The sequence below is a fragment of the Ictalurus punctatus genome, chromosome 18 (genome assembly GCF_001660625.3).
Source record: "Ictalurus punctatus breed USDA103 chromosome 18, Coco_2.0, whole genome shotgun sequence".
In the NCBI taxonomy this organism is placed as follows: domain Eukaryota; kingdom Metazoa; phylum Chordata; class Actinopteri; order Siluriformes; family Ictaluridae; genus Ictalurus; species Ictalurus punctatus.
In genome coordinates this window covers 3,166,883-3,192,787 of record NC_030433.2, presented here as the reverse complement: position 1 = coordinate 3,192,787, position 25,905 = coordinate 3,166,883, and the positions used below count along the sequence as shown (strand labels likewise).

The following is a 25,905-nucleotide window of genomic DNA, read 5'->3' as shown; positions in this document are numbered from 1 at the left end:
GAAACCCCCCACCGTCTATGGGAGTAGGCTGGCGGTAAACAACGACGCCTCTGATTGGCTTGTTCTGACATAAACAGCCAATAGCGATCGAGAATACTGCAACGTTTCTGACAGCTGAAGTAAACAGCCGTGAGGAGGACACAGAAGTTTACAATGATGTGAGGGATTTCTAAAAACAACAGGTTAGCAGTCAGAACTTTACATTGTAAAGCTCGTTGCATTGGAAAGTAGAATTGTTTCCCCTTCCCTGTTTTTATCGCAGTATATGAAGAGCTGTGATGTTTACCGCGAGCTAACGTATTTGACGTAGCTAACGTTACTGTCGTTAGGTTTAAATGAGAGCTGCTACACAGCTAGCTAGGTTTGTACGTTTGTGTATTATTGTCAAGACAATTGTTTGGAGCACGACTGAGCTGATTTAGTGGATGCTAGTCTGGATTAATAAGCTCGAAATGTGTGTTATATCCTATATAAACTCATACCATTGCCTGAGATGAAAACTGCACATTGTGAACCTTTTCCCTTGTTTATAGAAATGGATAAATATGTCAGAGGATCATGTACATCTCCAGTAAGTGACTTTTTTTCTTCTTTTTTCTAAAGTCTTATCATCAAAGTTCTTCTAAATAACTAAGTCAGTATGTTGTGGGAATGCTGCATAGAGGTGGTTGTTGTTTTGTGTCTGTGTGTGTGTGTGTGTGTGTGTGTGTTTGTTTTTTTACCTCAGGTACTTATACCTTTTTAGTCGACACTGCTTGCTAGTTTATTTCAGAGATTCTCAAAGGTTTTGCAGCCAAGCTTTTACATTTTAAACATGCAAGAGAAGTTTATCTGTTTTTAAATTCTTTACTTGTACGAATGATCCGGAAGACATTGTAGAACATGATAAAAAAGAAAACAAACAAACAACAACAATAATAATAATAATAATAATAATAATAATAATAATAATAAAGCACGCGATTATAAAAACCCACGCAATGACTTAAGCCGTGTCCTTAAGCTTATTAATTCTCAATGTATTAGAAAAAAAAAATTATTAATCATGTAATTAAGTAAACATGTAAAAAAAAAAAAAAAAAAAGTATGAATTCTCTGAGGGAAATGTTTGCTGAAAAATGACCTTTTAGTTTTAAATGTTTGGGTTTTAGATGAACGACGAGTTCTAGTCGATTGAAGTCAGGTGACCAGCTGAGAAGGTTGATGATAATAAGATTATGCGGGGGGGATTTTCAACCTGAGGACAACGTTCCCAACAGTGAGACATGCTGGCGGTGGTGTCGATTAAGCGAGGATTCTTTTCATTCACTGGGAAACTGGTCAGGCTTGAGGATGGTGCCAAATACAGGGGCGGTCCTAGAGGAAATATGTTCCGCTGTGCAAGGGACTTGAGACTGTGGTGGAGATTCACCTTCGAGTAGGACAGCGATCCTTAAAGCATTTCAAAGTGATTTCAAAACAAGAACCTGAATGCGTTCCAATGGCTTAGCCTAGACCTCGATCCTGAAGAAGATTTGAATACGTATGGAAGGCGTTTTAGGGTAGATGTACCTCATATAAAATGGCTGAAGAATGTAGATTATAAGCTAGGTGTAGCTACTTATTACACGGCCAGCCCAGTGTATATGTTGTGTTGTGTTAGTGTTCATGCTGTCTTTTCTAACGAATTAAAGAAGTGGCCTCTTTTGAGAGCACGTGCTGAAATCCCCCACCCCCCCTCGCAGGAAATCAGGAAGGAAATTGCCTGAAGCACGCAGTAGCTCACTTTCCTCAAAAACAATTTTGTTGAGCTTCAAAGACGCCTCCTGTGCTTTGAAATGTGAAAGATTAGAATCAGACTGTACACATTTCATGACCTTACCTTTGCAAGGTTCTGTCTGAACGAAGGAAGACCCGTTTTGAAAATGTGGAACATTTAAAGTGTTGACATTCCAGCTAGGAGAACTCTAAAGTACTGAAATTTCCATATACCACTCAAGATCTGCATAATCGAGGTTACTTCAAACTGACATTATTGAAATCCTGAGACCGTTAAGAAGTGTGTTTTGTTTGTTGTTTTTTTTTTTTTTTTTTTTTTTTTTTTTTTTTAAAGTGACCAGAGTTCATTTAGTTTTATAAGGTTCTGTTTCTTATAGAGCAATGCCTTAATTTCATCCAATAACTAATAAATGGTAATAAGCTGAGCACCGAAATACATTTTAAGCCTACTAAGACCACGTTGTGATAATTTATACTTTTGAGTGTTTTTTTTTTATTTTATTTTTATGAACGTAGTCTCTAAGATCTAAAACACACCATATCTCAGTATGAAATTTGAAGTCGTTCCTGAACAAGGTATTTTGCCTGGAATTTTCATTTCAATTGTCGGAGTTAAAAAAAAAAAAAAATTAAAAAAAGATCACGATTCAGGACAAAAATTCTAAAGCGTGTATGCGTGTCATGTTTCGCTTCAGGTTTTGACAGCTGGAATTGACTTTCGTGCCCGTGTGCAGCAGTTTATGGAGGAGAGGATGCAGACTACAATGGTACTTCACGCTGAGAGGGCCTTTTGAAACCGAGTATCATCTGTTCCGTTCTAGTTGAGAAATGAATATTGGATCCACTTCCGATACCGCAACACAGTTTCACATGCAGTATGTGCCATTTTAACTTGATTATATCTCATATGAATTGTTTCTGTGTTGCAGTTGACAGGCATGTTAATAGGGGCCGTGGTGGCCGTGTGCCTCATTGGCATCTCTGTGCTCTTCCTCTACCGCAGATACAAGTTATCGAGTAAGTTACCTTCCTAACCTTGATCCCTACACCGTTGTTTGACTTTTAGCATTTCTTACTATGCAGTTATGACCCAAATGGCGTTCACATCATACTGTGCGTGCCCTCTATTATCCAGTAGGACTCGTAGTGCTCGATGTTATTAGAGTATTATTACGATCACAAAATAAAGGATAAAAAGACAAGTTAGGTTCTAGTCGATTCAGGTCAGGTGACCAGCTGAACAGGCTAATAACAATAAGATAATGTGAGGGGAGTTTAAACTGAGAATAACATCCCAAACTGCGAAGCATGGTGGTCGTAGCATCGTTTAGAGAGGATGCATTTAATCACTGGGACACTGGGAATATTGATATTCTTATGATGACAAAATAAAGGATAAAACATTACCAGGCATGCTTTGCTTGTGGAAAAAAAAAAATCAACAATGTGGTGGTGTGATGCGTTACCAGCCCAAATGTAAGAGCACAAAGTGCTTTATTCCTCTTACACCGCAGCAATTTGCCAACGTATATAGTATTTCGTATTAGTTAAAGAACATTATACATTTTGTCCTTTTATAGTCTCATTTAATATTGTGAAATATCTGCAGTACTAAAGGATGGTTCCTGTTATCACTTGTTATAGAAGCTATGAATGGTTGTTTCCTCCCCAGTCTTTCCTTTTTTTCTTTTCTTTTTTTTTCCGTTCTCTCTCTTCAATTTAACGAGAAGAAAAACGCAGCACGTCATTTTACAGAGAACCTTGGTGTAAAACTGGGCGTAAAAAGTCTAAAGTCGTCTTTTCTCTGGCGAGAAATTTACAGACTGCTTACTGATCAAGCGCTTTTACAGCGAGTTGTTGTTGTTGTTATTAAGGAAACGATAACTTATAAGAACAAGTGCGTTAATATAAACCTGTGATGTGATTTACTGTCAGAGATGCCGTTCTAGACAATTAATCAGCAGTTCACCAGAATCGAGAATTCAACAGCGCTGTTGTATAAATAGGAATCAAAGTTTACAGGTCGTAGTTTTGGGTGTGTTTTTTTTATTTATGTAAACGCGCTGTGCTTTTGTATTTCGCAGGTCAGCAGACGGGTACGCCTCGGTACCGCTTCAGGAAAAGAGACAAGGTTCTTTTTTATGGGAGAAAGATCATGAGAAAGGTTAGTCCCTAGTCTTATTGTGGGATGTATTTGCCAGGTTCTCAGTCAAGTCTTCAAGTCTTTGAACGGATCCAGATCGCTCCGGATTCCAGTCATTGAACGGATCCAGATCGCTTCTCATTCTGCATCTCAAGCTCTATTCCTGCTCAATGAACTGATTTTGAAATATCCAAAGCGAAAATACTGTTTCTGTAGATGGCACTGTTTTTATCGTGTCATTCGAAGCAAAATCCCACCCATTTCACACAGGGTACTTTTGTATCCTATTCATTTCTTTTCCCTCGCATTCTTTCAGGTCCAGACTCTGTCCTCCACACCCTTGTCTACTTCAGTCTCTAAACATCGCCCTCGGAAAAGGCCTAAAGTCTTGAGTATAGCTCGAAGGTATTCCTTTATAGACTGTATAGTATTTGGTAACACAGGCGCTTTAAATGCAATAACGGTCTGACGTCAAGTAGAAAGCGCGAACCTTTGAACCAAGACGAAGTTTTGATGTGCTCAATATATTACAGGATATTGCGGATAAAGAAGGAGCCCCCGACCCTGCAGCCCAAGGAGCCTCCTCCCTCTCTGCTGGAGGCAGATCTCACAGAGTTTGATGTGCAGAACTCCAACTTGCCCTCAGAGGTGCTTTACATGCTTAAGAATGTCAGGTTGGTAATTCGGACCGGTTAGACAGATTATGTTTTGCACTGTTTTGTAGCATGTACGTTTTAGGGAAACTGTACAAACTCCCCCCAGTTAGCATAGAAATAGGGTGCACCAGGATACTTATTTTTTTCTTTTTTTGGCTCCCAATCCAGTACTGAATGTTCGAACAATGTTTTGGTATCTGTTCACAATTGGTACCGATAGGAAAATTCTGAATGTCTAACACGTACAGACAATAAAACGGACACAAAGATCTCCAGTCTGACTGGTTGCTGCTTTGCTTTGTCATCAGTACAACTCTATAAGTCGTTCTTAAGTTTGTGGAAAATGGACTAGAATTAAAGCACGTTCTATTGGCTCTTGTTATTGGTTTTTGATTGCGCAGTGGAAAAAAACACCTCGCTTGCACATCTGATGAAGATCCAAAATAACTGCAATTTGCTATCTGCTTTCTTCAAAAGTGTTGTTTTAACTGTGAGGTTTTTTTTGTGTGTGTGTGTGTGTGTGCGTGTCTGTCTGTTTGCGCGCTAGAGTGCTGGGTCACTTTGAGAAACCTCTGTTTCTGGAGCTTTGTCGACACATGGTGTTTATCGAGCTGCAGGAGGGCGAGGGTCTGTTCAAACCAGGAGATGATGATGACAGCATTTATGTGGTCCAGGATGGGAGACTGGAGCTGCGTATCCATGAAAACGTAAGGGCCAGCACCAAGGAACATGCCACATATCGACTTTACTTCTGGCAGTGAGAGAGAGTAGTTACAGCTGAGGTCATAGGTTTACATACACCTTGCAGAATCTGCAAAATCTTAATAATAATAATAATAATAAATGATTGATCATTCAAATTTAATTTTGTTATTTATATAGTACATTTATTTATTGAAGCAAAAAAAAAGTTATCCAATACCAATTGGACCTGTGTGAAAAATGTATCTGCCCCCGTAGTTACTAATTCCCCAAATCTATGAAACTGCATTGATAACGAGGTTCAGCCGGACTAAACGCAACCAGGCCTGATTACTGCAAACTCTTTTCAATCAAATCAACACTTAAATAGAACTTTTTCAACAACATGAAAGTCTTATCTAGTAACACACTTATGCCAAAGTTGAAAGAAATTCCAGAAATGATGAGGAAGGTGGTGATTGAAATGCATCAGTCTGGGAAGGGTTACGAAGCTATTTCAAAGGCTCTGGGACTCCAAAGAACCCACAGTGAGAGACATTATCTCTAAATGGAAAATACTCAGCACAGTAGTGAACCTTCTCAGAAATGGCCGACCTTCTAAAATTCCTCCAAGAGCACAGCAACGACTCATCCAGGAAGTCACAAAAGAGCCAAGGACGACATCAAAGGACCTACAGGCCTCTCTTGCTTCAATAAAGGTCACCGTTCATGACTCCACTATCGGAAAGACACTGGGGGGAAAAAATGTCATCCACCGCTAACCCAGAAGAACATTAAGGCTTGTCTGAATTTCGCTAAAACACACCTTGATGATCCTCAAACCTTTAGGGAGAATGTTCTGTGGATTGATGAGTTGAAAGTGGAAATCAAACACTGGATTCCACAAAAAGAACATCATAACTACAGTCAAGCATGGTGGTGGGAGTGTGATGGTGTGGGGATGCTTTGCTGCTTAATGGCCTGGGCAACTTGCAGTAATTGAGGGAAACATGAATTCTGCTCTCTACCAGAAAATCCTAAAGGCGAAACTCGAGCGCGTCTGGATTATGCAGCAAGACAATGATCCGAAGCGTAGGAGACGGTCCACCTCTGAGTATTCACATTAAGAATCAAGCGTATGTAAACTTTTAAACTGGTTCATTTGTGACAATTCATTTGTTATCGTGTCTTGTGGCATCTAAATACGGACAATCGACAGCTGTATAACCCAAGTATAAACTTTTGGACTTAAGTCACTGACTCTGAATACATCCCTGTAAAAATGAGGAACTCTTTATGGCATGTCTTTTCGTCTTTGACTCGTACGCACTCCAATACCGGTAGACGGTTATTCGTTTGTGTTGGTTATGCTTGCATAATTGTGCGAATATGAATCTCAGGATGGCACAGAGCCAGTGGTGAAGGATGTGCTGCCTGGAGACAGTGTTCACAGCCTGCTCAGCATTCTTGACATCATCACGGTGAGTCTCTCTCTCTCTCTCTCTCTCTCGCTCTCTCTCTCTCATCTATTCTTTGTCCTTCATCTAGTGCCAGCACACAAAAGTTAATGCCCTTCTTCCTCTTTGTCATTCTCATCCATTACCTTTTTTTTGTTCCGTAGGGTTATCCTGCTCCGTATAAGACTGTGTCTGCTCGAGCAGCGGCACGCTCCACCATCCTGCGCCTGCCTGCCTCTGCCTTCGAGTCCGTGTTTGAGAAATATCCGGAAACGCTAGTGAGAGTTATACAGGTACAGGCCCAAATCTCACTGAAACTTAACGCTCTGTTCCATGCGGAGCCCTAATGTAGAATTCAGTTCTATTACGTTTGATTTGTAACAATAGAGATTTTGTCACAAAGCAGCTTTACAGGAATCCGGATGATTTACAGTATATTTATCTCCCTAACGAGCAAGCCAGAGGTAAAAGAGAGGGGAAAAAAAACTCTCTCAGACGACATGAGGAAGAACCTTTGAGAGGAACCAGACGCAAAAGGGAACCCAGTCTGTTCTGACACCAGATAGTGGGATTAGAAAGCATTACTCTTCAACAGTTTTTAATATACTATAAAAGTCTCGAGTCCTGTTTGCATTTCATGAGGTCAGTGTAGTGATCCTCGGTCTAAAACATCCCACGTGTCCCATACATGACGGGTTATTACCAAGAAGCCTATATGTAAAAACAGTGTCCCGAAATGTCCCTTTCTCCCAAGTGTCACAATTCGCAGGGTAATGGGTCACCGAACGAACGACTCGGCGGGAGCTGAAAACTACAAAACGCGACTATACAGGGAACGAGCACCCCTTAAGCACGGCGTGTGTAAAATCGTCCAGAGATTTCAGCGGTCATAGACACACACTAACTCTACTGGCTAGTCTCATGTGAATTTGTTTCGGATTACTTACACTACCGGTCGAACGTTTGGAGACGCTCGACCGAAATGTCTCTCGTGATCTTAAAAAGCTTTTGATCTGAAGGTGTATGATTTAAATGTTTGAAATCGGTGTTGTAGACACGAAATAGAATTGTCCCAAAATATTCATTTCTTTCATTAGAAAATCAACATTTTATTTACAAAAAAAAAAATTTCATTTATTTATTTATTTATTTATTTTTAAACGTATGACTCGGGCGTAATATTCCGAAAAGCAGCCGATAAGAGTCCGGCGCCGGTGGGAACTCCTTTAATACTGTTTAAAAATCATCTCGGGGGAAATTCCTCGAGGAATCGTTCGAGAAAACGCCAAGAATACATTTCTGGAAATTCTAGACAAAAAGGGCGTCGACTTTGAAAATACTAAAATATTAAATTATTTTGATTTGTTTTGGATTTTTTTTTTTTTTTTTTTTTTTTTTTTTAAACCATAACATAATTCTCATTTGTGTTATTCCAGAGTTTTGATGACTTTTTTTTTTTAAATTATTATTCTAAAATGTGTGGTGAAAAAATAACGAATGTGTTCAAACTTTTGACTTGTTAGTGTGTCACTTATATTTACACAAACTTACACAAACTCATTTGACCAAACTAACTGGATTTTTATAAATACCAAAGTTCTTTTGTTTTGTTTTTTGCCTCTTATGAGGCCCAATGACGTCTTTTGACCCATATGTGTGATTTAGGCATGAAGCTTGCATGATACTGAGAGAGAAGTTTCTCTTTATGCATTTCCAGCTTTCTCCTGGTAGCTCCAGTATAAAACTAAAGAAGCAAGACACGTCGTGCTTGATCAAATCTTTTCGGATAAGGGCAGATGCGTACTGAAAGGACACTTGAACAAACAGAAGCATGTGTGCGATCGTTCTAGTAACTGAGCTTTGTATGTTTGACTGTTTTTGTTTTAGATAATCATGGTTCGGCTACAGAGAGTGACCTTCCTTGCCTTGCATAACTACCTGGGGCTAACCACTGAACTCTTCAATCCAGTAAGAGAACACACACACACACACACACACACACACACACACACACACACTACTCTACTGAAGTGTAATAAATTCCGGTTATTGCAATGTATTCTTATCATTATGGAAACGTTTGCTCGTCACAATGGGCATGAAACCCACACACACACACATGTGAGTGCGCGCTGTACAGTCATACAGAGAATCACACATGCCCACAGTTGCATTCACACATACACACCCTCCAGATCGCACGCACCCGTTCAAAGTTATTTCATACTGCGTTAATTCCAGTGTCATCGTCATTCCTGACTGTAGGTCAGCTATAAAGTGCAGTGAGAATGAACGGAAGTGATCACAGGACCTTCAGTCCTCATTTAAAGGACGCTGGATTTTTCCGGGCCATCAATTTCTCTGATCAGGTGCAGCCGTTTGTCCTCATTGACTCCTGGCTGGATTTCTATGTAATTTTTTTTTTTTCTTGTTCATTTGCTTTTTTTTTTTTTTTTTCTCCACTCAGTCAGCATATTGTGGCTGGGTTGTTTACCGCAGGCTATCACCATGCCCTCTTCTGATGCAGTATAAGCCGAGATTAATTCCCGGGTACCCCACATACGGTTGTAATTTGTGATAAGCATGTCTCGTGACACATAACGATAAAGGTTTATGTAAACCCCATTTGCTTTTCGCTAAAATGAAATCCGAATGCTGGGAAATAAAGTGCGATTCACGGTCTGTCTGTGTGCGTCGTGTTGACAGGAGAGGCAGGCTGTGCCTCTGACTACAGTCAGCAGTGTGATTGCTGAGGGAAGCCCCGGCCGTGTTCCTCGCAGACCCCATTTGCACACACCGTTAGATGAGGATTACAGCCAAGGACCTGCAGATTCTACAGACTCGGGTACACACACACACACACACACACACACACACACACACACACACACACACACACGCAGGCTAACATGAATTGAGATTGAATTAATTCGCTGGCATGTTCTGAAAAGGTTTTTATTTATTTTATTTTCTTTGTCAAGATGGAGGGAAAACGGCTTCTTCAGAGAATTTGTCTACAGTTCTCAGGAAACCTCGCTCTGTCTCAGCACCAGTGGACAGCACAGGTATTGTCTCTGACTTTCAAGGCCGTGACACACCATGTTGTCTGTCTGCTTCCATTGAAATGTATTTTTAGTAAAGCATTGGAAATCCGAGCAAATCGTTTGCAAATTCAGCTCAAACCCATTCTGTAGTCCTAATGGTGTGGCTAGCGTCTCTCACAAAGACACAAAAAATAAAGATGGCGGTATTTATTCATCGAATTCTTTCGTCATCGAAGATATCCAGTTGCCTGTAGGCTACGTGTTTTGCTATTTGCTCGGCGTGCCAGTACTCCATCTAATCTCATGAATTATTCGTATTCAAGATCCGGCATCGTGGATCTTTCCGACTTCATTTCGCAGCGTACGTTTGTAAAGTTGTCAGATTTAGAGCTAATGTTGTAAGATGGAAATGTAGCGCCACTTAGAGTTTGTGGGCCAGGATCCCATCTTCAGATTAAGCCTGGTCCTGGACTGAACCACTATCGCAGTCTAGACCATGACTAAGCTTAATCTATCTCTGGGGTTGAACCTGGTCCTGAATGTTCACCTGAGCAGGGGTAGCTGGTAACGATCTGAGCATGGCATACGAGCGAGCCAGAGTGACCTTGGAAGATTCACTGCCCAGCCCTGTTCACTACAAGGTAATGCTGCTGCCTGATTTATTTATTTATTTATTTATTTATTTATTTATTTATTTAAAAAAAGCATTTATTTATTTAATCCTCATACAATCAAACTGGAATATCCATAAAGTTCACTGCATTTAATCTGCTTTGCTTCCTTCTTTCCAGTCTATTCTGAAGAAGACCGTGACCATGCATCAAGCTCCATCCACAGTGTATCATTACACAGATGACGGCGGGAGGTCTGATGTTCCCCCCAGTAAAGTGGGCGCCATCTTCGAAGCAGCAAAAAAGGACTTGTTGGGGATTTTCCAACTGCAGGTGAGTGCGTGGGATACATCAGACAGAGAGTGTTACACCCAACTGTACGCCAGTCCTGTTTCTCATGCTGGATCTCGCATCTTTTTTTCTTTTGCTTATTTTATTATTTTTTGTGTGTACATAATGTGTAATATTTCATTTTTTTCAAACTTTTCACAGTTCACAGTAATACATCCCGATCATAAAATATATTATTCACCTTAACGTACGTTTAGGACCCCAGTCTATTGGAGGGCAGAGTGACTCTGCACCAGGTGAAGGCCAGCTCTGTGGTGGCACGTCAAGGAGACCAGGTATAATCATTCTGCTACCTGATGACACCGTGTGTGCACCGAGACTGGAACCAGTGTTGACTTCAATTGATTTATTTTTTTTCTAAAGCAACGATGTACCCGAGATCTCTCGGCAGTATGTCAGAGCTATAAATTTGTAGTTTTGTGTTTGTTCATTTTTGTGTGTGTGTGCGCTGCAGGAAGTGAGTGTGCAGTTTGTGATTTCGGGTTTACTGCACGTGTACCAGCGGATGATCGACCGTGAGGAGGAATCGTGTCTGTTTGTGACTCACCCTGGAGAGTTGGTGGGTCAGCTGGCCGTGCTCACAGGGGAACCGCTCATCTTCAGTGTGCACGCTCAGCGTGACTGCACCTTCCTCTCCATTTCCAAAACCCATTTTTATGAGTACGTACAGAGTATACTCATTTTCAGGATTTTTCACACACTCCAGCTGAATACTCGAGTCTGTACCCCAAAAGCTCGTTTGTGGCATCCACCGTTACGCCACCACAATGGATTTGAAAAGACGCGATCAAGATGGGATTGAAGTGTAGATAAGGCTAATTACAGCCTTTTTTTTAATTATTTTTAAATTTTTTACAGAGTCCTTCCATTTTCACAGGCTCAAAAGTAATCGGACAATCGACTGATGAGCAGTTTCATGGCCAGGCGCGGCCTGTTCCCTCATTATTTCATGACAAATTAAGGAGATAAAAGATCTGGAGTTGATTCCAAGCGTTGAGTTTGCATTTGGTAGGTGTTCGTGGGAACTCTCGATATGCGGGCCAATGAGGTTTCGATGCACGTGAAGGAGGCCATCGTTAGGCGGAAAAGCAAAACTGACTTTTCAGAGAGATAGCAGACACTTTAGGAGTGGCCAGATCAGCAATTTGGTTCGTTCTTTAAAAGGAGGAACGCACTGGCGAGCTCAGAAGACCACGGAAGTCTTTCCTCGGTGAAGGGAAAAACCCCTTCACATCATGTAGGCATATCATTGTCTAAATCTACAATCAAGAGATGCCTTCATGAATGTAAATAAAGATGCTTTACCTCAAGATGCAAACCCCTGGTAACTTTGAAGAACAGAAATGCGAGATTAGACTTGCTAGAAAACAGCCTACTCAATTCTGGAACAATTCTTTGGACAGATGAAACCAATATTAACTTGTAGCAGAATGATGGGAAGAGAAGAGTATGGAGAAGGAAAGGAATGGCCCATGATCCAAAGCATGCTACATCATCTGTCAAACAAGTTGGAGGAAGTGTTATGGCAAACGTAACTAACTGGCTCACTGGTGTATTTTTATGATGTGACTCCTGATGGAAGTAGCAGGATGAATTCTGAAGTGTATAGGCCGATACTTTCTGCTCAGATTCAGTTCAGCGCTGCAAAGCGGATGGGACGGCGCTTCACATCACAGTGCAAAACATGCCGCGAAAGCAACCCAAGAGCTTCTCAAGGCAAAGATATGGAATGGTCTTAAATGGCTGAGTCAGTCACCTGACCTCAACCCAGCTGACCTTGCTTTTCACTTACCGAAGAAAAAACCGAAGGCAGAAAGACCCACAAGCAAACAGCACCTGAAGACTACTACAGTAAAGGCCTGGCAGAGCATCTCTGGGGAGGAAACTCGACATTCGTTGACCGTCCATGAGTTCCTGATTCCTTTGACCGCAAAGGATTTGCATCCAAGTATTGAAAATAATCCGTAATTGTTGTTTGTCCAATTAATTTTGAGCCTCATTCAAAAGAAATGGAACGACTGGGCTGTAATTCCTAAACGGTTAATGCAATATCTTTTGTTAAGCCCCTTGAATTAAAGCCGAAAGTCTGCACTTCAGTGTCCTCTTGATCGCTTTATTTCAACCCCGTTGTGGCGGTTTACAGAGGCGAAATGCATGAAAATTGTGTCAGTGTCCAAATATTTATGGACCTGATTGTAGTCACAAATTTCTTGCACACTGCTTATGAATTATTTTATTGTAGGCCACTTCGTGTTCTTCTACTTGTTCTGTGTGGAAAAGATTGCAAAAAAACAAAACAACGTGAGGTGTTGGGGTTTTTTTTATTATTATTATTATTATTTATTTATTTTTACCTTAATTAATTTAGAGAATTTAATTATTTTATTTATTTTTGTAAATCAGTGTTTCTTTACTTCTAATCAGTGGGGAACATTTTGGCTGTAGACTTCCAGTCACAGCTGCCGACTGGAACGCGTGCATTCTAAAGGCATTCTGCCTCTTCTGCACCCCACCACTTCCTCTTCTCATACATTGTGAAACTTTTATCGTAACGAGTTACATGCCAAGTTCCACCCATGTCATATGATGCCCAGCCTTGGGTGTGGCGCAGTTCCGGTGTCGGTTGAAGCAAACCGGCGATCACCGTTTTTAGGTGGACCGGATACGTTTCCTCCAGGTTTCAAGCACGATCAAAGGTCATCGGAGATGCCAACGTATTCGATTTAGCCGTTAGCGTTTACAATTTCTCACCTTTTTGATTTGGTGATATAGGAGACGGCAGAAAAACCTATGCTTCTGTGTATATGTGTGTGTGTGTGTGTGTGTGTGTGTGTGTGTGTGTGTGTGTGTGTGTGTGTGTGTATTTTTATAATTCATATCCAAGTTAATTGGTCCAATTTGTTTGTGTACCAGAATCATGCGTGCAGAACCGACGGTTGTGCTAAATGTAGCTCACACCGTAGTGCGCAGGATGTCCCCATTTGTCAGACAGATTGACTTTGCGCTCGACTGGATGGCTGTGGAAGCTGGCCGAGCAGTCTACAGGTACGAGGTTAATAATTCCGTCTAATTCTTGTCCGCTACTGTGTGTTACTAGCAGTAAACTCCACCTGCTGAGTTTTCCGTTTAAGACGGTTTATCAGGTCACTCGATATTGTAGAAAAATGCTGCGATTCCTCCTCTTAATATTTTTGCAGAGCACAGTTCTACAGTCTGCTTTGGTCAGCAGTCGATCGTGAAATGCATGCAGATTCTGTCTTGTCTTTCCCATATATTAGTGTCTCGGCATGTACCGGAAATACATTACATAGTAATCATGTGATCTCGGATATCGGCGTTATCCGAACGTTTTTTTATTTATTTATTTTTACTAGTATGAGTTAATGAAAACTGTATCGATCAAGGTTTCTTCGGTCTCTTCTCAGGCAAGGCGATAAGTCCGATAGTACCTTTATAGTGCTGAGCGGACGCTTGCGTTCGGTCATTTTGAAGGAGGATGGGAAGAAGGAGCTGACCGGAGAGTACGGAAGAGGAGATCTAATCGGAGTGGTGAGCATCACGCGTCTCGAGTGCAGTCGCATGCACGTTATTTTAGACCTGGATTTAATAAAGGAAAGGAGCCAATGTTATTCAGCGAAAATAAATAAATAAAATGCAACACTCTGTCCGTAGACACACACCAATGTGAACAGTGCTTCAGACATATCGCTCTCTCTCTCTCTCTCTCTCTCCGTCTCTCTCTCTCCCTCTCTCTCTGTCTCTCTCTCTGTCTCCGTCTCTCTCTCTCTCTCCGTCTCTCTCTCTCTCTCTCTCTCTCTCTCTCCCCCACCCACAAGTATTCTAGCGCTGATGTCGTTTTTCTCTGGCTCTACACTCACTTTATTAGGAACATCTGTACCTTCATGTAGTAATCTACTCGGCCAACCATGTGGCTCTAGAGTTGACACAGAATGGTGTGGAAAAACAAAAAACACTACACGAGCAGCAGTTCTATGAGTGGAAACGCCTTGTTGATAAGAGAAGTCACAGGAAAATGGCTCGAGCTCGATTGACTGGAGCTGCCAGAAAGGATATAGTAATGTTAATGTTGTCTGTTCTGGGTGATTTTTCTCCCTCCTTGCCATACATACCCCCTGGCTGCTGATTGGTTAGAGACTTGTGCGTCTCCGTGGTGATGCCCATGCTGCTAAGAATACCTGTTCATGCTGATGCCATGGTTACATGCTGCAAAGGGTGGCGTAAATGCTTTGTCAAGAGTCACAAGGCTCCTGATGTGTAGATCCAAATTTAGCTATGTTTGACGTCATGGGCATGGTATATATTTTTATTTATTTATTTATTTATAAACACAGAGGTTTTAATGATGCTATTTATGTTTTGGAGAATCTGGATTTGTATTTCAAAAGCTGATGGACTTTATACATAGTTCTGGTCAGTTACTGTACCAAATTACACATGTATGCAATATAATATTGAGTGTGTGTGTGTGTGTGTGTGTGTGTGTGTGTGTGTGTGTGTACAGGTGGAGGCTCTGACCCATCAGAACAGAGCCACTACAGTGCATGCTGTGAGGGATTCGGAGCTGGCTAAACTGCCGGAGGGAGCACTCAGCTCCATCAAGAGGAAATTCCCACAGGTGCATGATCCACTACACATCTCATCTTTGGGAGCTTGACCTCATTTACACGTCTCATTCTTTTAATTCAAACGCTCCACCCCCTCCGCCCCATTTCTCCCGCTCTGTGTCTCTGGTCTTCCTAGGTGGTCACACGACTCATTCATCTTCTCGGGCAGAAGATCCTTCAGCAGGTCAATGGGCCTTTAACAGGTATGTGTATAGTATGTTCAATTAAATACCGTCTCCCTTGTGTCGATTGATTGCAGGAGTTGTTTTGTTTGTGATTTTGCTCCTGTGGTTTCCCAGCCCGTAGTCTGTCTCTGCACACTCCAAGCAGTAAGTGGGACGCAGGCAATCCTGCCTCCAACCTGTCCACCGTGGCCGTGTTGCCCGTGTCTGAGGAAGTCCCCCTGACCGCGTTCACCCTGGAGCTGCAGCACTCTCTCATTGCCATCGGTAAGAGCATGTCTCTTTGTTTCCATTCAGCTGGGCAGAATATTACTAGAATATTACGCTCAATACGAATAGCATTTCAGCATTTCATTTTTACCTAATGAGGCGTCGGACAAAAGTCCGTCGCTTAAGAATTCACCCGAGAGTCTGTTGTGAATAATGCAGCTTGTAAATTGGATTTTTATTTATTTTTTTTAACTGCTAGGTCCCACACTTCTCCTGACCAGTGACATTATCAAACAGCGATTGGGTTCTGCAGCATTGGACAGGTTTGGCATTAGTATAATATAGATGTGTCTACACAACTGTGTGCTAAGTAGCAAAAAAGAATGCTTTGGCTCACCAACATCCAACCATGTGATTGCCTGTTCATTATGTTGTCCTTCAACTTGGGGGTGTGGCTTTAGTATTATCCCCGAAGGGTGTGACTGTATGTTTTTTAAAAATTTTTTTTTTTTTAAATTGGATTTCCTGGGGTTTTTGTTTGCACTAACATTGTTAATAAAAAAACTTTGGTGCATCCCCCCCTCCACAGTGTGCACGAGTACAGGTTGTCGAGTTGGCTGGGCCAGCAAGAGGACATACATCGTATTGTCCTGTACCAAACCGACGGCTCTCTCACACCCTGGACCCAGCGCTGCATCCGCCAGGCTGACTGCATCATCATCATCGGACTTGGGGAGCAGGACCCCGCGGTGGGGGAGGTACAGATCTTTACAGACAGCATTTGTAATGTCCATGCTGTTCTCCCTGCCCATTTGAGAGGGAAAGAACAACTTACCCACAAAATGCTTACTGTTTCTTGTGAACTCTTGAAGTGAATGCTTTGGAGGTGTTGTTTTTAAAAGATGAAAATGTACTTGCTGTAGATTCTATCAGTTCTGTCTTATCGTCTTGACAAAATAAAGACGGTTTATGAAATGAGCATGTGCCGCAAGCAGATTAAGTTTGCCGTTATAGCGAAGCGTGCAGGCAGCGCTAATCTTTCTATTTGCATAGTTGTAGTTTTCTACAAATTATCATATCACCATGTGACAAGAAAAGAAAACCTGCGATACCGTTTGAATAGAGATTTCGGCACAGGATGAATACGGGCCGTGTATTTGGTGCGCGCCGCTTCTCGTTTTTAAGTGTATGTATGTATTTATTTATTTATTATACCACAACTTCATTAGTGAATGATGTCATACTTTTTAATCAATGTAAAGTTACTTAATATTGTGGAAATGATGGTGACGTGACGCTGGCCAGCTGCGTCTTCGCATCACACTCGGGGGGGGGGAGTGCTACCTAACTTATTCCGTATACATGAGCTCACACGTGCAGGGTCGGTTAGATTCACCGTGGTTGAGAAGGGATAGACAGCACGCCATCCCTCTCACCCAGACATCATGGTCAGACAGTGATTTCCGTGTCATCAGCGGGATTTTAACTTGCGGTCTCCCTCTGACGGGACGAGAGCATCCGAGATGTCTTGCGTCCCAGTGCGCACCTCGTGCCTCTTTCACACCACAGTGGTGCTGATAATTCAAATAATTCTGAAAGGTTAAAAAAAAAACCCTCATAAAACCCACTTTTCCTTTTAAATCTTGGATGCAGTGAAATGAGCGCGTAATTATGGAAGTAGTGGTCCGTAGAGAAAGCGATTTGGAAAGGAAAACAACACAGGCCTGAAGCGTACATCAATATTCATACACCAACGGTAAATCAATTTCAATAAGAAACTGGATTTTTTGGTCTCTGTACTTAGTTGGTTTAGAGTACATCCTCCTTTCTTTTATTTATTTATTATTTTTTTTGTAGGAAGTCTTCAATCCATTTTTATTAAAATTTTTTTAAAACATCACAAGGGCCCTAGACTCTAAAGACGGTCTCAATCGCATGCTTCCTGTGTTTCTAGCTGGAGCGGATGCTGGAAGGAAGTGCAGTGAGGGCTCAGAAACAGCTGGTTTTGCTGCACCGGGAGGATGGGCCTCCACCCACAGGAACTGCTGAGTGGCTCAACATGCGCAGCTGGATCTCCAGACACCTGCATCTCTCCTGCCCCCGTAGGGTCTTCTCTAAGAGGAGCCTGCCCAAACTGGTACCACACAAACCTACTCGTCAAGTTGGGCCGTTTAGACCGATGACTAAAGCTTTGTCTATATTAATAGTATTTTAAAGCATCATCTAAAGCCCTCTTAATCATTCTGTCATACGTTTAAATAGCACTCCGATCGATGTTCAATCATCTTCTGTGTTTTTGTCCTTAGAGAGAGATGTACCAGCGTGTTTTCCAAAAGCCTGCAGACCGCCACTCTGATTTCTCCCGTCTGGCAAGAGCCCTGACTGGCAACGCCATCGCATTGGTACTTGGGGGTGGAGGAGCCAGGTACTCAGCTTTCAGAGTACAATGGTCCAATGAAAAATTCAACTGATCCAAATTTACACAAAAATGTCTTTGCACTCCCTTGTGTATATACAGAATAATAAAAACCGGTTGAGGTGGGAGAAAAATTCATAATATGAGATCATAATAGACAGAAAGGCGTTTTAATCTGTATTTTGCACCATCTACTTATATAATCGTACTAAACATGAAACCATGACACTACAACAACCCTGTAATTATCTCCCTCTTTACTCTGAGTAAAGTGTCTGTCTAAAACTTGTTAAACTTGGTCATTATGTATTTAAATCAGACTCCCAAATGCTTTTGATGTACCTCTCTGATAGCTTTTCTCTTTAAACATCTCTTTTAAGAGCGCCGCCGCGAAGCGCCCCTTCATGGCTTCATTTCGACATTTACACTCCTTTTTTTTTTTTTTTTTTTTTCTTCTCCAAAGGCTCTCTTCCTTTCTTCCTCTCGCTCTTCTCCTGTACTTCACTGTTCTGACAGTTTCTTTGTCTTCTTTCTTTGCCTTATGCAGGAGGTGCTTAAAGGTTTGTTTGCTTTTTCTCTTCCTCTTCTCCCTGTCGAGATCACCTGTTCGTTGGATTTCCGCAGTGTAAATGTTATTCCGCTCATGCCCCAGCGTATTCAGTCGTGAGCTTTGCGGTAGGCGCGTTTCAATAGACGCACCTACAAAACCCCGATTATCCGAAAGCGATGAGCGCACCTTCATTTAGGCAAGCGTGTTTAACCTCTGTGGAGGCAAAGATTTGATGTCAAACAATGCATGTTAAGAATCTGCTCGTTCTGTTAAGGGGCTGCTCTCAGGTGGGTGTCTTGAGAGCGCTTCACGAGGCTGGGATCCCTGTAGACCTGGTGGGAGGCACCTCCATCGGTTCCATGATGGGAGCTCTGTACGCCGAGGAGCGCAGCTACAGCAGGATGAGGATCCGAGCCAGGGAGTGGGCTGTGGTCAGTATGAGCTTACGTAATGTAGAAATAAACACTTGCATCCTACACTACACTGATCTGAATTGGTCCTGGACCAGTTGGCAGTTTAAAACTGAAGTTTCTGGGGGGGGTTGTTGTTGTTGTTTTTTTTGTGTGTTTTTTTTTTTGCAAAAACAAAACCGAACGACAAGATTGACTAAGTCAGGTTGTGAAGACTTTGATGGGGTCTCTATTAAGCAAATACGCCTTAATTAATGGATTAGTGAGTTAATGAAGACTATTTATTCACAGATTTAGTTGGCACTAAATCTCAGTAGCTATAACTGTACGAGGTTCCAGTGTGCGCAATTGTAATTATCAACATGGATGTATTATTGTTTATGTTTCTGTCTGGTTTCGCGTTATGAAGGTGTAGATTATATCCGTTCAATTCAAGTGATCATTCAAATAAGCTAATAAGTATAAAATGATGGTGAGTCAAATGAAAACCTTGAAAGCGTGACATGAATTGAAATTTAATCGTTTTTTGTTGTTGTTGTTGTTGTTGTTGTTGTTGTTTTCTCCTTCTAGAGGAATCTGGACACTCGTTAAATGCTAGAACGCACGAAATGGAGATTTATGTAAAAATGATGCACTTTTGTGATTCCTGTTTGCAATAAACAATGCAAAATTAAAAAAAAAAAAAAAAAAAAGGGTTTTAATTTGACCCCCGTTTCATAATGTATTATAATATTTATTAACTAATAGTTGTGATTTTTTAAAATTTATTTAAATAAATAAATAAATTGTGGCCCCTTTTCTAAGCTTCAGAGACCCTACTTGTGTGTGTTTATGCACCATCTCTTTTCTTTACCTTTTACTTGTATTTAAAGGAGATGACATCAGTTTTCAAAAAGATTGTGGATCTAACCTACCCCATCACGTCCATGTTCTCTGGAGCAGCCTTTAACTCCAGCATCAATGCTGTCTTCAAAAATAAGCAAATCGAGGTAGGAGGCATGCTTACCCGCTCACAGATGGTTCTAGAAATATGCTTGGTATTGACCTTACTAATTCACCTCTTTATTCTTGTTTCGATTCCCCTGCAGGACCTGTGGATCCCTTATTTCAACATCACCACTGACATCACTGCTTCTGCCATGAGAGTGCACACTGATGGTTGGTCTTTCTCCCTTGCCACCCACGCTTTTTATCGGGTGACCCAACATGATCCCAACCCTCCCCCACCCTGTTTTCCAGGCTCTCTGTGGAGATATGTTCGTGCGAGCATGTCATTGTCCGGTTATCTTCCTCCTCTGTGTGACCCCAAAGATGGACACCTTTTAATGGATGGAGGTTACATCAACAACCTGCCAGGTTTGTCTCTTGCGGTCGCGTATGTTTCAATTCGCAATCCGTCTAACGGTTTGATGCGATATATCTCATCATTTTGGTGTTGGAAATGCTGGGAATTGTGTTCGGGCATGATTGATTGATTTCTTGATCGTGTTAAATGTCCCCGACACCGTTTCATAGTTTAGTCTTTTATTTAATTTGAGCGCATCCGAAAGATGTCCTCTGCGGCAGTCTGCCCTCGGTGTCGCGTATTGATTGATTGATTTATTTCCCCCTCCCCTGTGTTTTAGCGGATGTGGCGCGGTCGATGGGAGCTAAAGTTGTGATCGCCATCGATGTGGGCAGCCAAGACGAAACCAATCTAACCAACTATGGAGACGCTCTATCTGGCTGGTGGCTGCTATGGAAACGGCTCAACCCTCTGGCAGAGAAAGTCAAAGTAAGGGGGAATTGCATTTCAGCAAACGTGGACAATAAATTCGAACCGGACTCCTCGGCCGCTCGCTTCACGGGGTTCCGCTTTTGTGCGTGTTTTAGGTGTTGAACATGGCTGAGATCCAGACTCGCCTAGCGTACGTGTGCTGTGTGAGGCAGCTGGAATCCGTCAAGAACAGCGATTATTGCGAATATATCAGACCTCCCATCAACAGATATCGCACTCTGGAGTTCGGCAAGTTTGATGAAATTGCCGTGAGTGACTTTTTGTGCGATTTTTTTTCCCTTATGTTCTAATTTTCTTTCTACCCTTGTCACTTGTTTTTTTTTTTTTTATCCTCTCAATTGTAGCCTCTCATCCTCTCTCTAGCTGCATTTTCTTCACCCTTAAGCGTGCAGTTATAATTAGGGATGCATTGATACCACGTCTTTCAGTACGAGTACATGTCTTTTGGTGCTTGTTAATACGGGCGCCGATACTCGAATAAGTAACCTACTTAACATTAACCAATCAAGGAGCGTGTGTTTTCAAGTGCTTAATCTCCTAGGCTTGTTCTTGAAAAGATGGTGAGTTGATTTTTAAATGAAGTGGTTACCGTGGATGAAGTAGAGTTGTAGTGGAGAAGAGCGGGTTTTGAAATCTGTCCACTTTGCTATCATGTCGTGCCATTTGTTTATTAATGCGTCACTGCACACATAGGCACAAACAACCAGGTGGGATCAGATATTGCTGTCTGAGCTTTCTTTTTTCTTTTTCCCTCGTCTTCTTTTCCCCCCACGAGTAGGAGTAAACGAGCACAGTAGTAGGCTGGTACTCAATAGCAGTGTCTGTATCAATGCGTCCCTAGTTTATAATGTTAGCCAGCGTAGCAGCATTTCCATGCAGGAAAGCCTGTTCTGTCTGATCTACTGCACGTGTTCCACACTGTGTTGACAGGAGGTGGGCTACCAGCACGGGAAGACCGTGTTTGACGTGTGGTGCAGGAGCGGAGTGGTGGAGAAGATGCTGAAGGACAGGCGCCAAGAGGAGTTCCACAACACCCACAGCAACAATGTGAGTAACTGATCATTTCCACACTCTTCAATCCAACACCGAAAGTATTTTTAGGTTAGGTTTTTTTTGTTTGTTTGTTTGTTTGTTTTTTTTTCTTTTTAGTTTTCCACTTTAGCAAGGCATTTTAAAACTTCTCCTTCATTTCATAAGAATGCTCACTGGGTGGTGAAATGTTGCCTTGGAGATGACCCTGCCTACTGAGATCAGGCACGAGACCACTCGTATGCGGCGTTCTACGACAGCAGTTAACACAACTGTTAAATGTTAAAAATATTCTCTTCTTAGTCTGCTCAGTTCTTGCTCAGTCTGTGCACTCCTTTAGCTTATGTTTTGTGTCAGGTGTGAATTCTAGGTCAAGAGAGGTTGGAACATCCATTTGGTCTTTCTTTTAGATGGTGACTTGTCCAAACGCCTCCTTCACTGACCTGGCAGAGATCGTCTCCCGTATCGAGCCTGTCAAACAAGCACTTAAGGATGGTAAGTAGGAGAGAGAAATCGAGAGAACGTTCGAGGACCGTTTTTAAGAATTTTGGCACGTCCCTCCACGGAGTTAGTAAAAAAAAAAAAAAAAAAAATTGCTCTCGCTGAACGAAGAATGTGATCTCATTAAGTTTGATTATATAAAAGGACGTCGGCCGAATAGCTTGCCTCTGTCTGTTTCTCTCTGTGTCTATCAGAGGAGTCCGACTATCACACTGATTACGAGGAGGAGCTGGTGGGAAGTGCCCTGTCTGACATGGAACCCACCAACTACTGCAGCGAGCACACAGAGGAGGAGCTGACTGCTGATACCGTGAGTATCCACAACCACCAGACCGCCTTATTTGTTTTGCACTGCTATAAGTGCGCTGTTGCCTCTAAGGGCTGGGGGTAATCTGGCAACGTATAGTACTTTTTAAAATAGACTGTCTGAACATATTTCCCTGTTGAAGGAATTCAAACATTCATTTATCTATCTATCTATTTATTTATTTATTTATTTATTTATTTATTATTAGAATCCGAAACAATCGTACTCGCCAGAAACAACCGTACTCTGATTCAGTCCGCAGTGTGTAAACCACCTTAAAATCTCGGTGAATGTGTGGCGGTCTGAGAAAACTCTTGACATAGTGAATTTTTTTTTTTTTCCTCAACAAGTAAACTTCCAGGTTTTTTATTTATTTATTTATTTATTTATTTATTTATTTATTTATTTATTTATTTTTAAAAAAGTCTAGTTACTCCCAGAAGTGAAAAGGGTTTAAAAACACTTTTAAAGATTGAAGCCTGATTCCACTGAGGCACAGCAGCACTTTAATTTTCTAAAAGCAATTTCATTTCATTTAACATATACTGAATAAAATGTCGAACGAATGAATAAATACGCCCATGAAAACTGTCTTCTCTCTATACCCGCCTTTATTCCGTAGCCTGCTATGAATAGGTTTCATATACAAGTATACTAGTGACATTTAGTAACACCAACTCTCTTTTTATTGTTTTTTTTTTTTTTCTTTCAGGATGAAGACCTGGAAAGAGATCATTCGGAAGACGTGAGTGGAGCATGTACTTCTGAGCCACAGCACACAACAAGCCCTAATGACACTCCAACTGTAAGAGCCAGAAAGGTGCGAGAAGAGTGACCGGTCAGCCATGACTTGTGACATCTATCCGTCCAGTGCTGGGTTGGCTTATGACGAACACTTACATTCCCAAAAAAAAAAAAAATGCAGCGTTCCTCAAGACTTTCACGAATGTGTTCTTATCTACAGTAGAATGAACGAATAATAGGGACATTTGGTTAAAAACGCATTGGCAGTCAGATGGGCACGGGTAGATTTTCTGCACCTCGTGCCGTGTCTGTGCGGTAAGTAACGTCTAGCGGGAGATTCGTGTAACCGACACTCTTACATTATCACTGTGAATCATTTAAATGCAACATCCTCGAAGCACAAATGAAAGGACTGCTCAACGTTTCACTAAGATTGCTCCCTCGCCACTCCGTACCAGTATATTCGAGCAGAACCGTTTGTTCATGAACATCTTACCCGCTGCTGCAAATGCTGTTTCACAGCCCAGCCTTGGGGTACTGAAGTATTTTTAGTTTCTACTTTTATTTTCAACCACTACAGTATAAACATTCAGCGGTGATTTTATAAAGCATCCGAGTGCGATTTCAGATTCGACATCTCCAAGCTGTCCGCATGAACCGACACTCGTTTGAGAGTTTAAATACAACAGCCGTCCAATCAAGACCGTAGCGTGTCCGAAGTCCGACGATGAATGACTGACTCCGCGTACATCCGGACACTCCAGAAACAAGCCTATCAATGCAATTTAGGTGTTTTTTTTTTGTTTGTTTGTTTGTTTGTTTGTTTTTTCTTTCTTCGTTCGTGTAATCGTGTTTGTTCGAGACGTTTTATGTGTTCCGCAGTGCCTTTTGCTCTTGCTCTTTACGATGAAGTAACCACAGGAGAGCCGTCACGTCTGATTCGTTTAGTACGCCTATCAATGAGTCTAACAGTACTAAGAGTCTAATCTTACAAGTGCACCTAGTATAGGGTGTTTTTTTTGTTTGTTTGTTTTTTGTTTTTTTAAAAATAATAAATACCACTGTGATGTAACTATAACGACTGAAGACACGTACTTCGCTACCTTCATTTTGCACTCCTGTTCAATCTGACATTTTCAGTGGTCAAGTAGTGTTAGTCACAATATGTAAAAACCTACAGAGTCCTTGACATTTATTTACAAATGCTCGTCCAAGTGCAGTCTTTATTCACGTTTCGAATTGAAAATATGGAAGAAAGGTGAATTCAGTACGCCGTACGGGTTTCTTAAGGGTTGCGAGGAAAGTGATCATTCAGTTATTTGTCAAAATATATGACACTAATTACTAATAAAGTGCAATTAGCAATTAAACATGATTTCATATTGATGTATATAATTTTCTTTTCAGAATTCAACGCTCTTCTGATCTGTAATCACGTCCATTGGAGACATTTGAAATGCCATTATATGAACGATCGTTTGATGTGAACTCTTCTTTTTTTAAAACGCATGCCTTACATCAGGAACACGGAGGATTCGTGTTTGCCCGACATGCCGCGATAGCAGACGCCGGGAGGCGTTTGAGCCCAGCGCTAATTATGGAGACGAGCGTCTGAGTTCTGAGGAAATTCAGTGGGCACGTTGCCTAATTGAAACTCTAAGGGCTTCGATCACTGTCTCTTGTGCATGTTGCTACTTATTTTGATCAAAGCTGCTTATGCAGGCTGTTGTGTTTATGAAGGACGTGACTGAGATGTAGGGCGTGAATGGATAAGATGAATAACGTGGTACTCGTGTACCGGGGTGTAATGCCGCGACACCATCTGTTTCTTGTGTGTTTAGTGATCCAGATATCTGTATCTCCTATCTGCACTCGTCACACAAAGTGGATGATGATGATGATGATTAATAATAATTATTAATAAAACACGAGTACTACCACCGTGCTTGGAAAACAGTGGGGGGTTCCTAGATGTAGAAATGGAAGCACTGTCAGCACGGTGTGCGATTTCCGACCCTGACAGTTCCTCGACCTCCGCTACATCGCTGGACGTTCTGACTGGTTTGAATTAGAAGTGTATGTGACTTGTTTTTGTTTTTTTTAATCAACTCATGCTGTTAATATTTTTGTTTGTACCTACGTCCAATGTTTTCTAATGAATCTAGCTGGTTGTATTTCCCGAAATATAAACAAGCTCGTAGCTAACCTGACCAGGCAGTTACTAAGGATGTCGTAAAAGCGAGCACGGCCTTTCTTTGTCCTGCGAGCTTTACATCTCGCGTCCACGTGAAAGCAAAAACCTCCTCGTTTGTTTTACCACGTGCGATCCCGGTACTGATGTGCCGATTTCAACCAGATGTTCGGAGAACCCTCACGGCAAGCTTTCATAAAAAAATAATAATTGCGCATTTCAATAAAAATAATAATAAATAAATATTGAGGGCACAATTTTT

General features: G+C 41.6%; 1 protein-coding gene across 4 annotated transcripts; it reads left to right on the top strand.

The window, feature by feature from the left end:
- The first annotated feature begins 83 nt into the window (after nt 1–83).
- pnpla7a (patatin-like phospholipase domain containing 7a) lies at nt 84–24,827 on the top strand. 4 transcript variants are annotated; one of them, XM_017492812.3, is made up of 36 exons: nt 84–182; nt 534–571; nt 2,454–2,525; nt 2,688–2,775; nt 3,843–3,922; nt 4,218–4,306; nt 4,435–4,575; nt 5,105–5,264; nt 6,639–6,719; nt 6,860–6,988; nt 8,583–8,663; nt 9,402–9,540; nt 9,677–9,760; nt 10,295–10,380; nt 10,531–10,683; nt 10,899–10,976; nt 11,156–11,361; nt 13,615–13,746; nt 14,127–14,250; nt 15,224–15,337; nt 15,463–15,529; nt 15,626–15,775; nt 15,978–16,041; nt 16,308–16,476; nt 17,673–17,855; nt 18,025–18,143; nt 18,959–19,115; nt 19,967–20,083; nt 20,183–20,252; nt 20,334–20,450; nt 20,720–20,868; nt 20,967–21,119; nt 21,802–21,918; nt 22,311–22,395; nt 22,596–22,711; nt 23,421–24,827. In XM_017492812.3, the coding sequence occupies exons 2-36, from the start codon at nt 536–538 to the stop codon at nt 23,541–23,543; spliced, it is 4,029 nt and encodes a 1,342-aa protein (XP_017348301.1). In that variant the 5' UTR covers nt 84–182; nt 534–535; the 3' UTR covers nt 23,544–24,827. The 4 variants fall into 4 exon arrangements, with proteins under 4 accessions (XP_017348301.1, XP_053543908.1, XP_053543909.1 ...); XM_053687933.1 differs by having other exon boundaries at nt 20,183–20,450; XM_053687934.1 differs by lacking the exon at nt 84–182 and adding an exon at nt 194–361 and having other exon boundaries at nt 20,183–20,450.
- Nucleotides 24,828–25,905: the final 1,078 nt, after the last annotated feature.

Excerpts from the sequence above, each read along its gene's own strand:
- pnpla7a (XM_053687933.1), top strand. The coding sequence starts at position 536 with ATGGATAAATATGTCAGAGGATCATGTACATCTCCA. Across the intron at positions 4,307-4,434 it reads GTCTTGAGTATAGCTCGAAG|GATATTGCGGATAAAGAAGG; the intron begins GTATTCCTTTAT and ends AATATATTACAG. Across the intron at positions 17,856-18,024 it reads AGAGGAGCCTGCCCAAACTG|AGAGAGATGTACCAGCGTGT; the intron begins GTACCACACAAA and ends TTTTGTCCTTAG.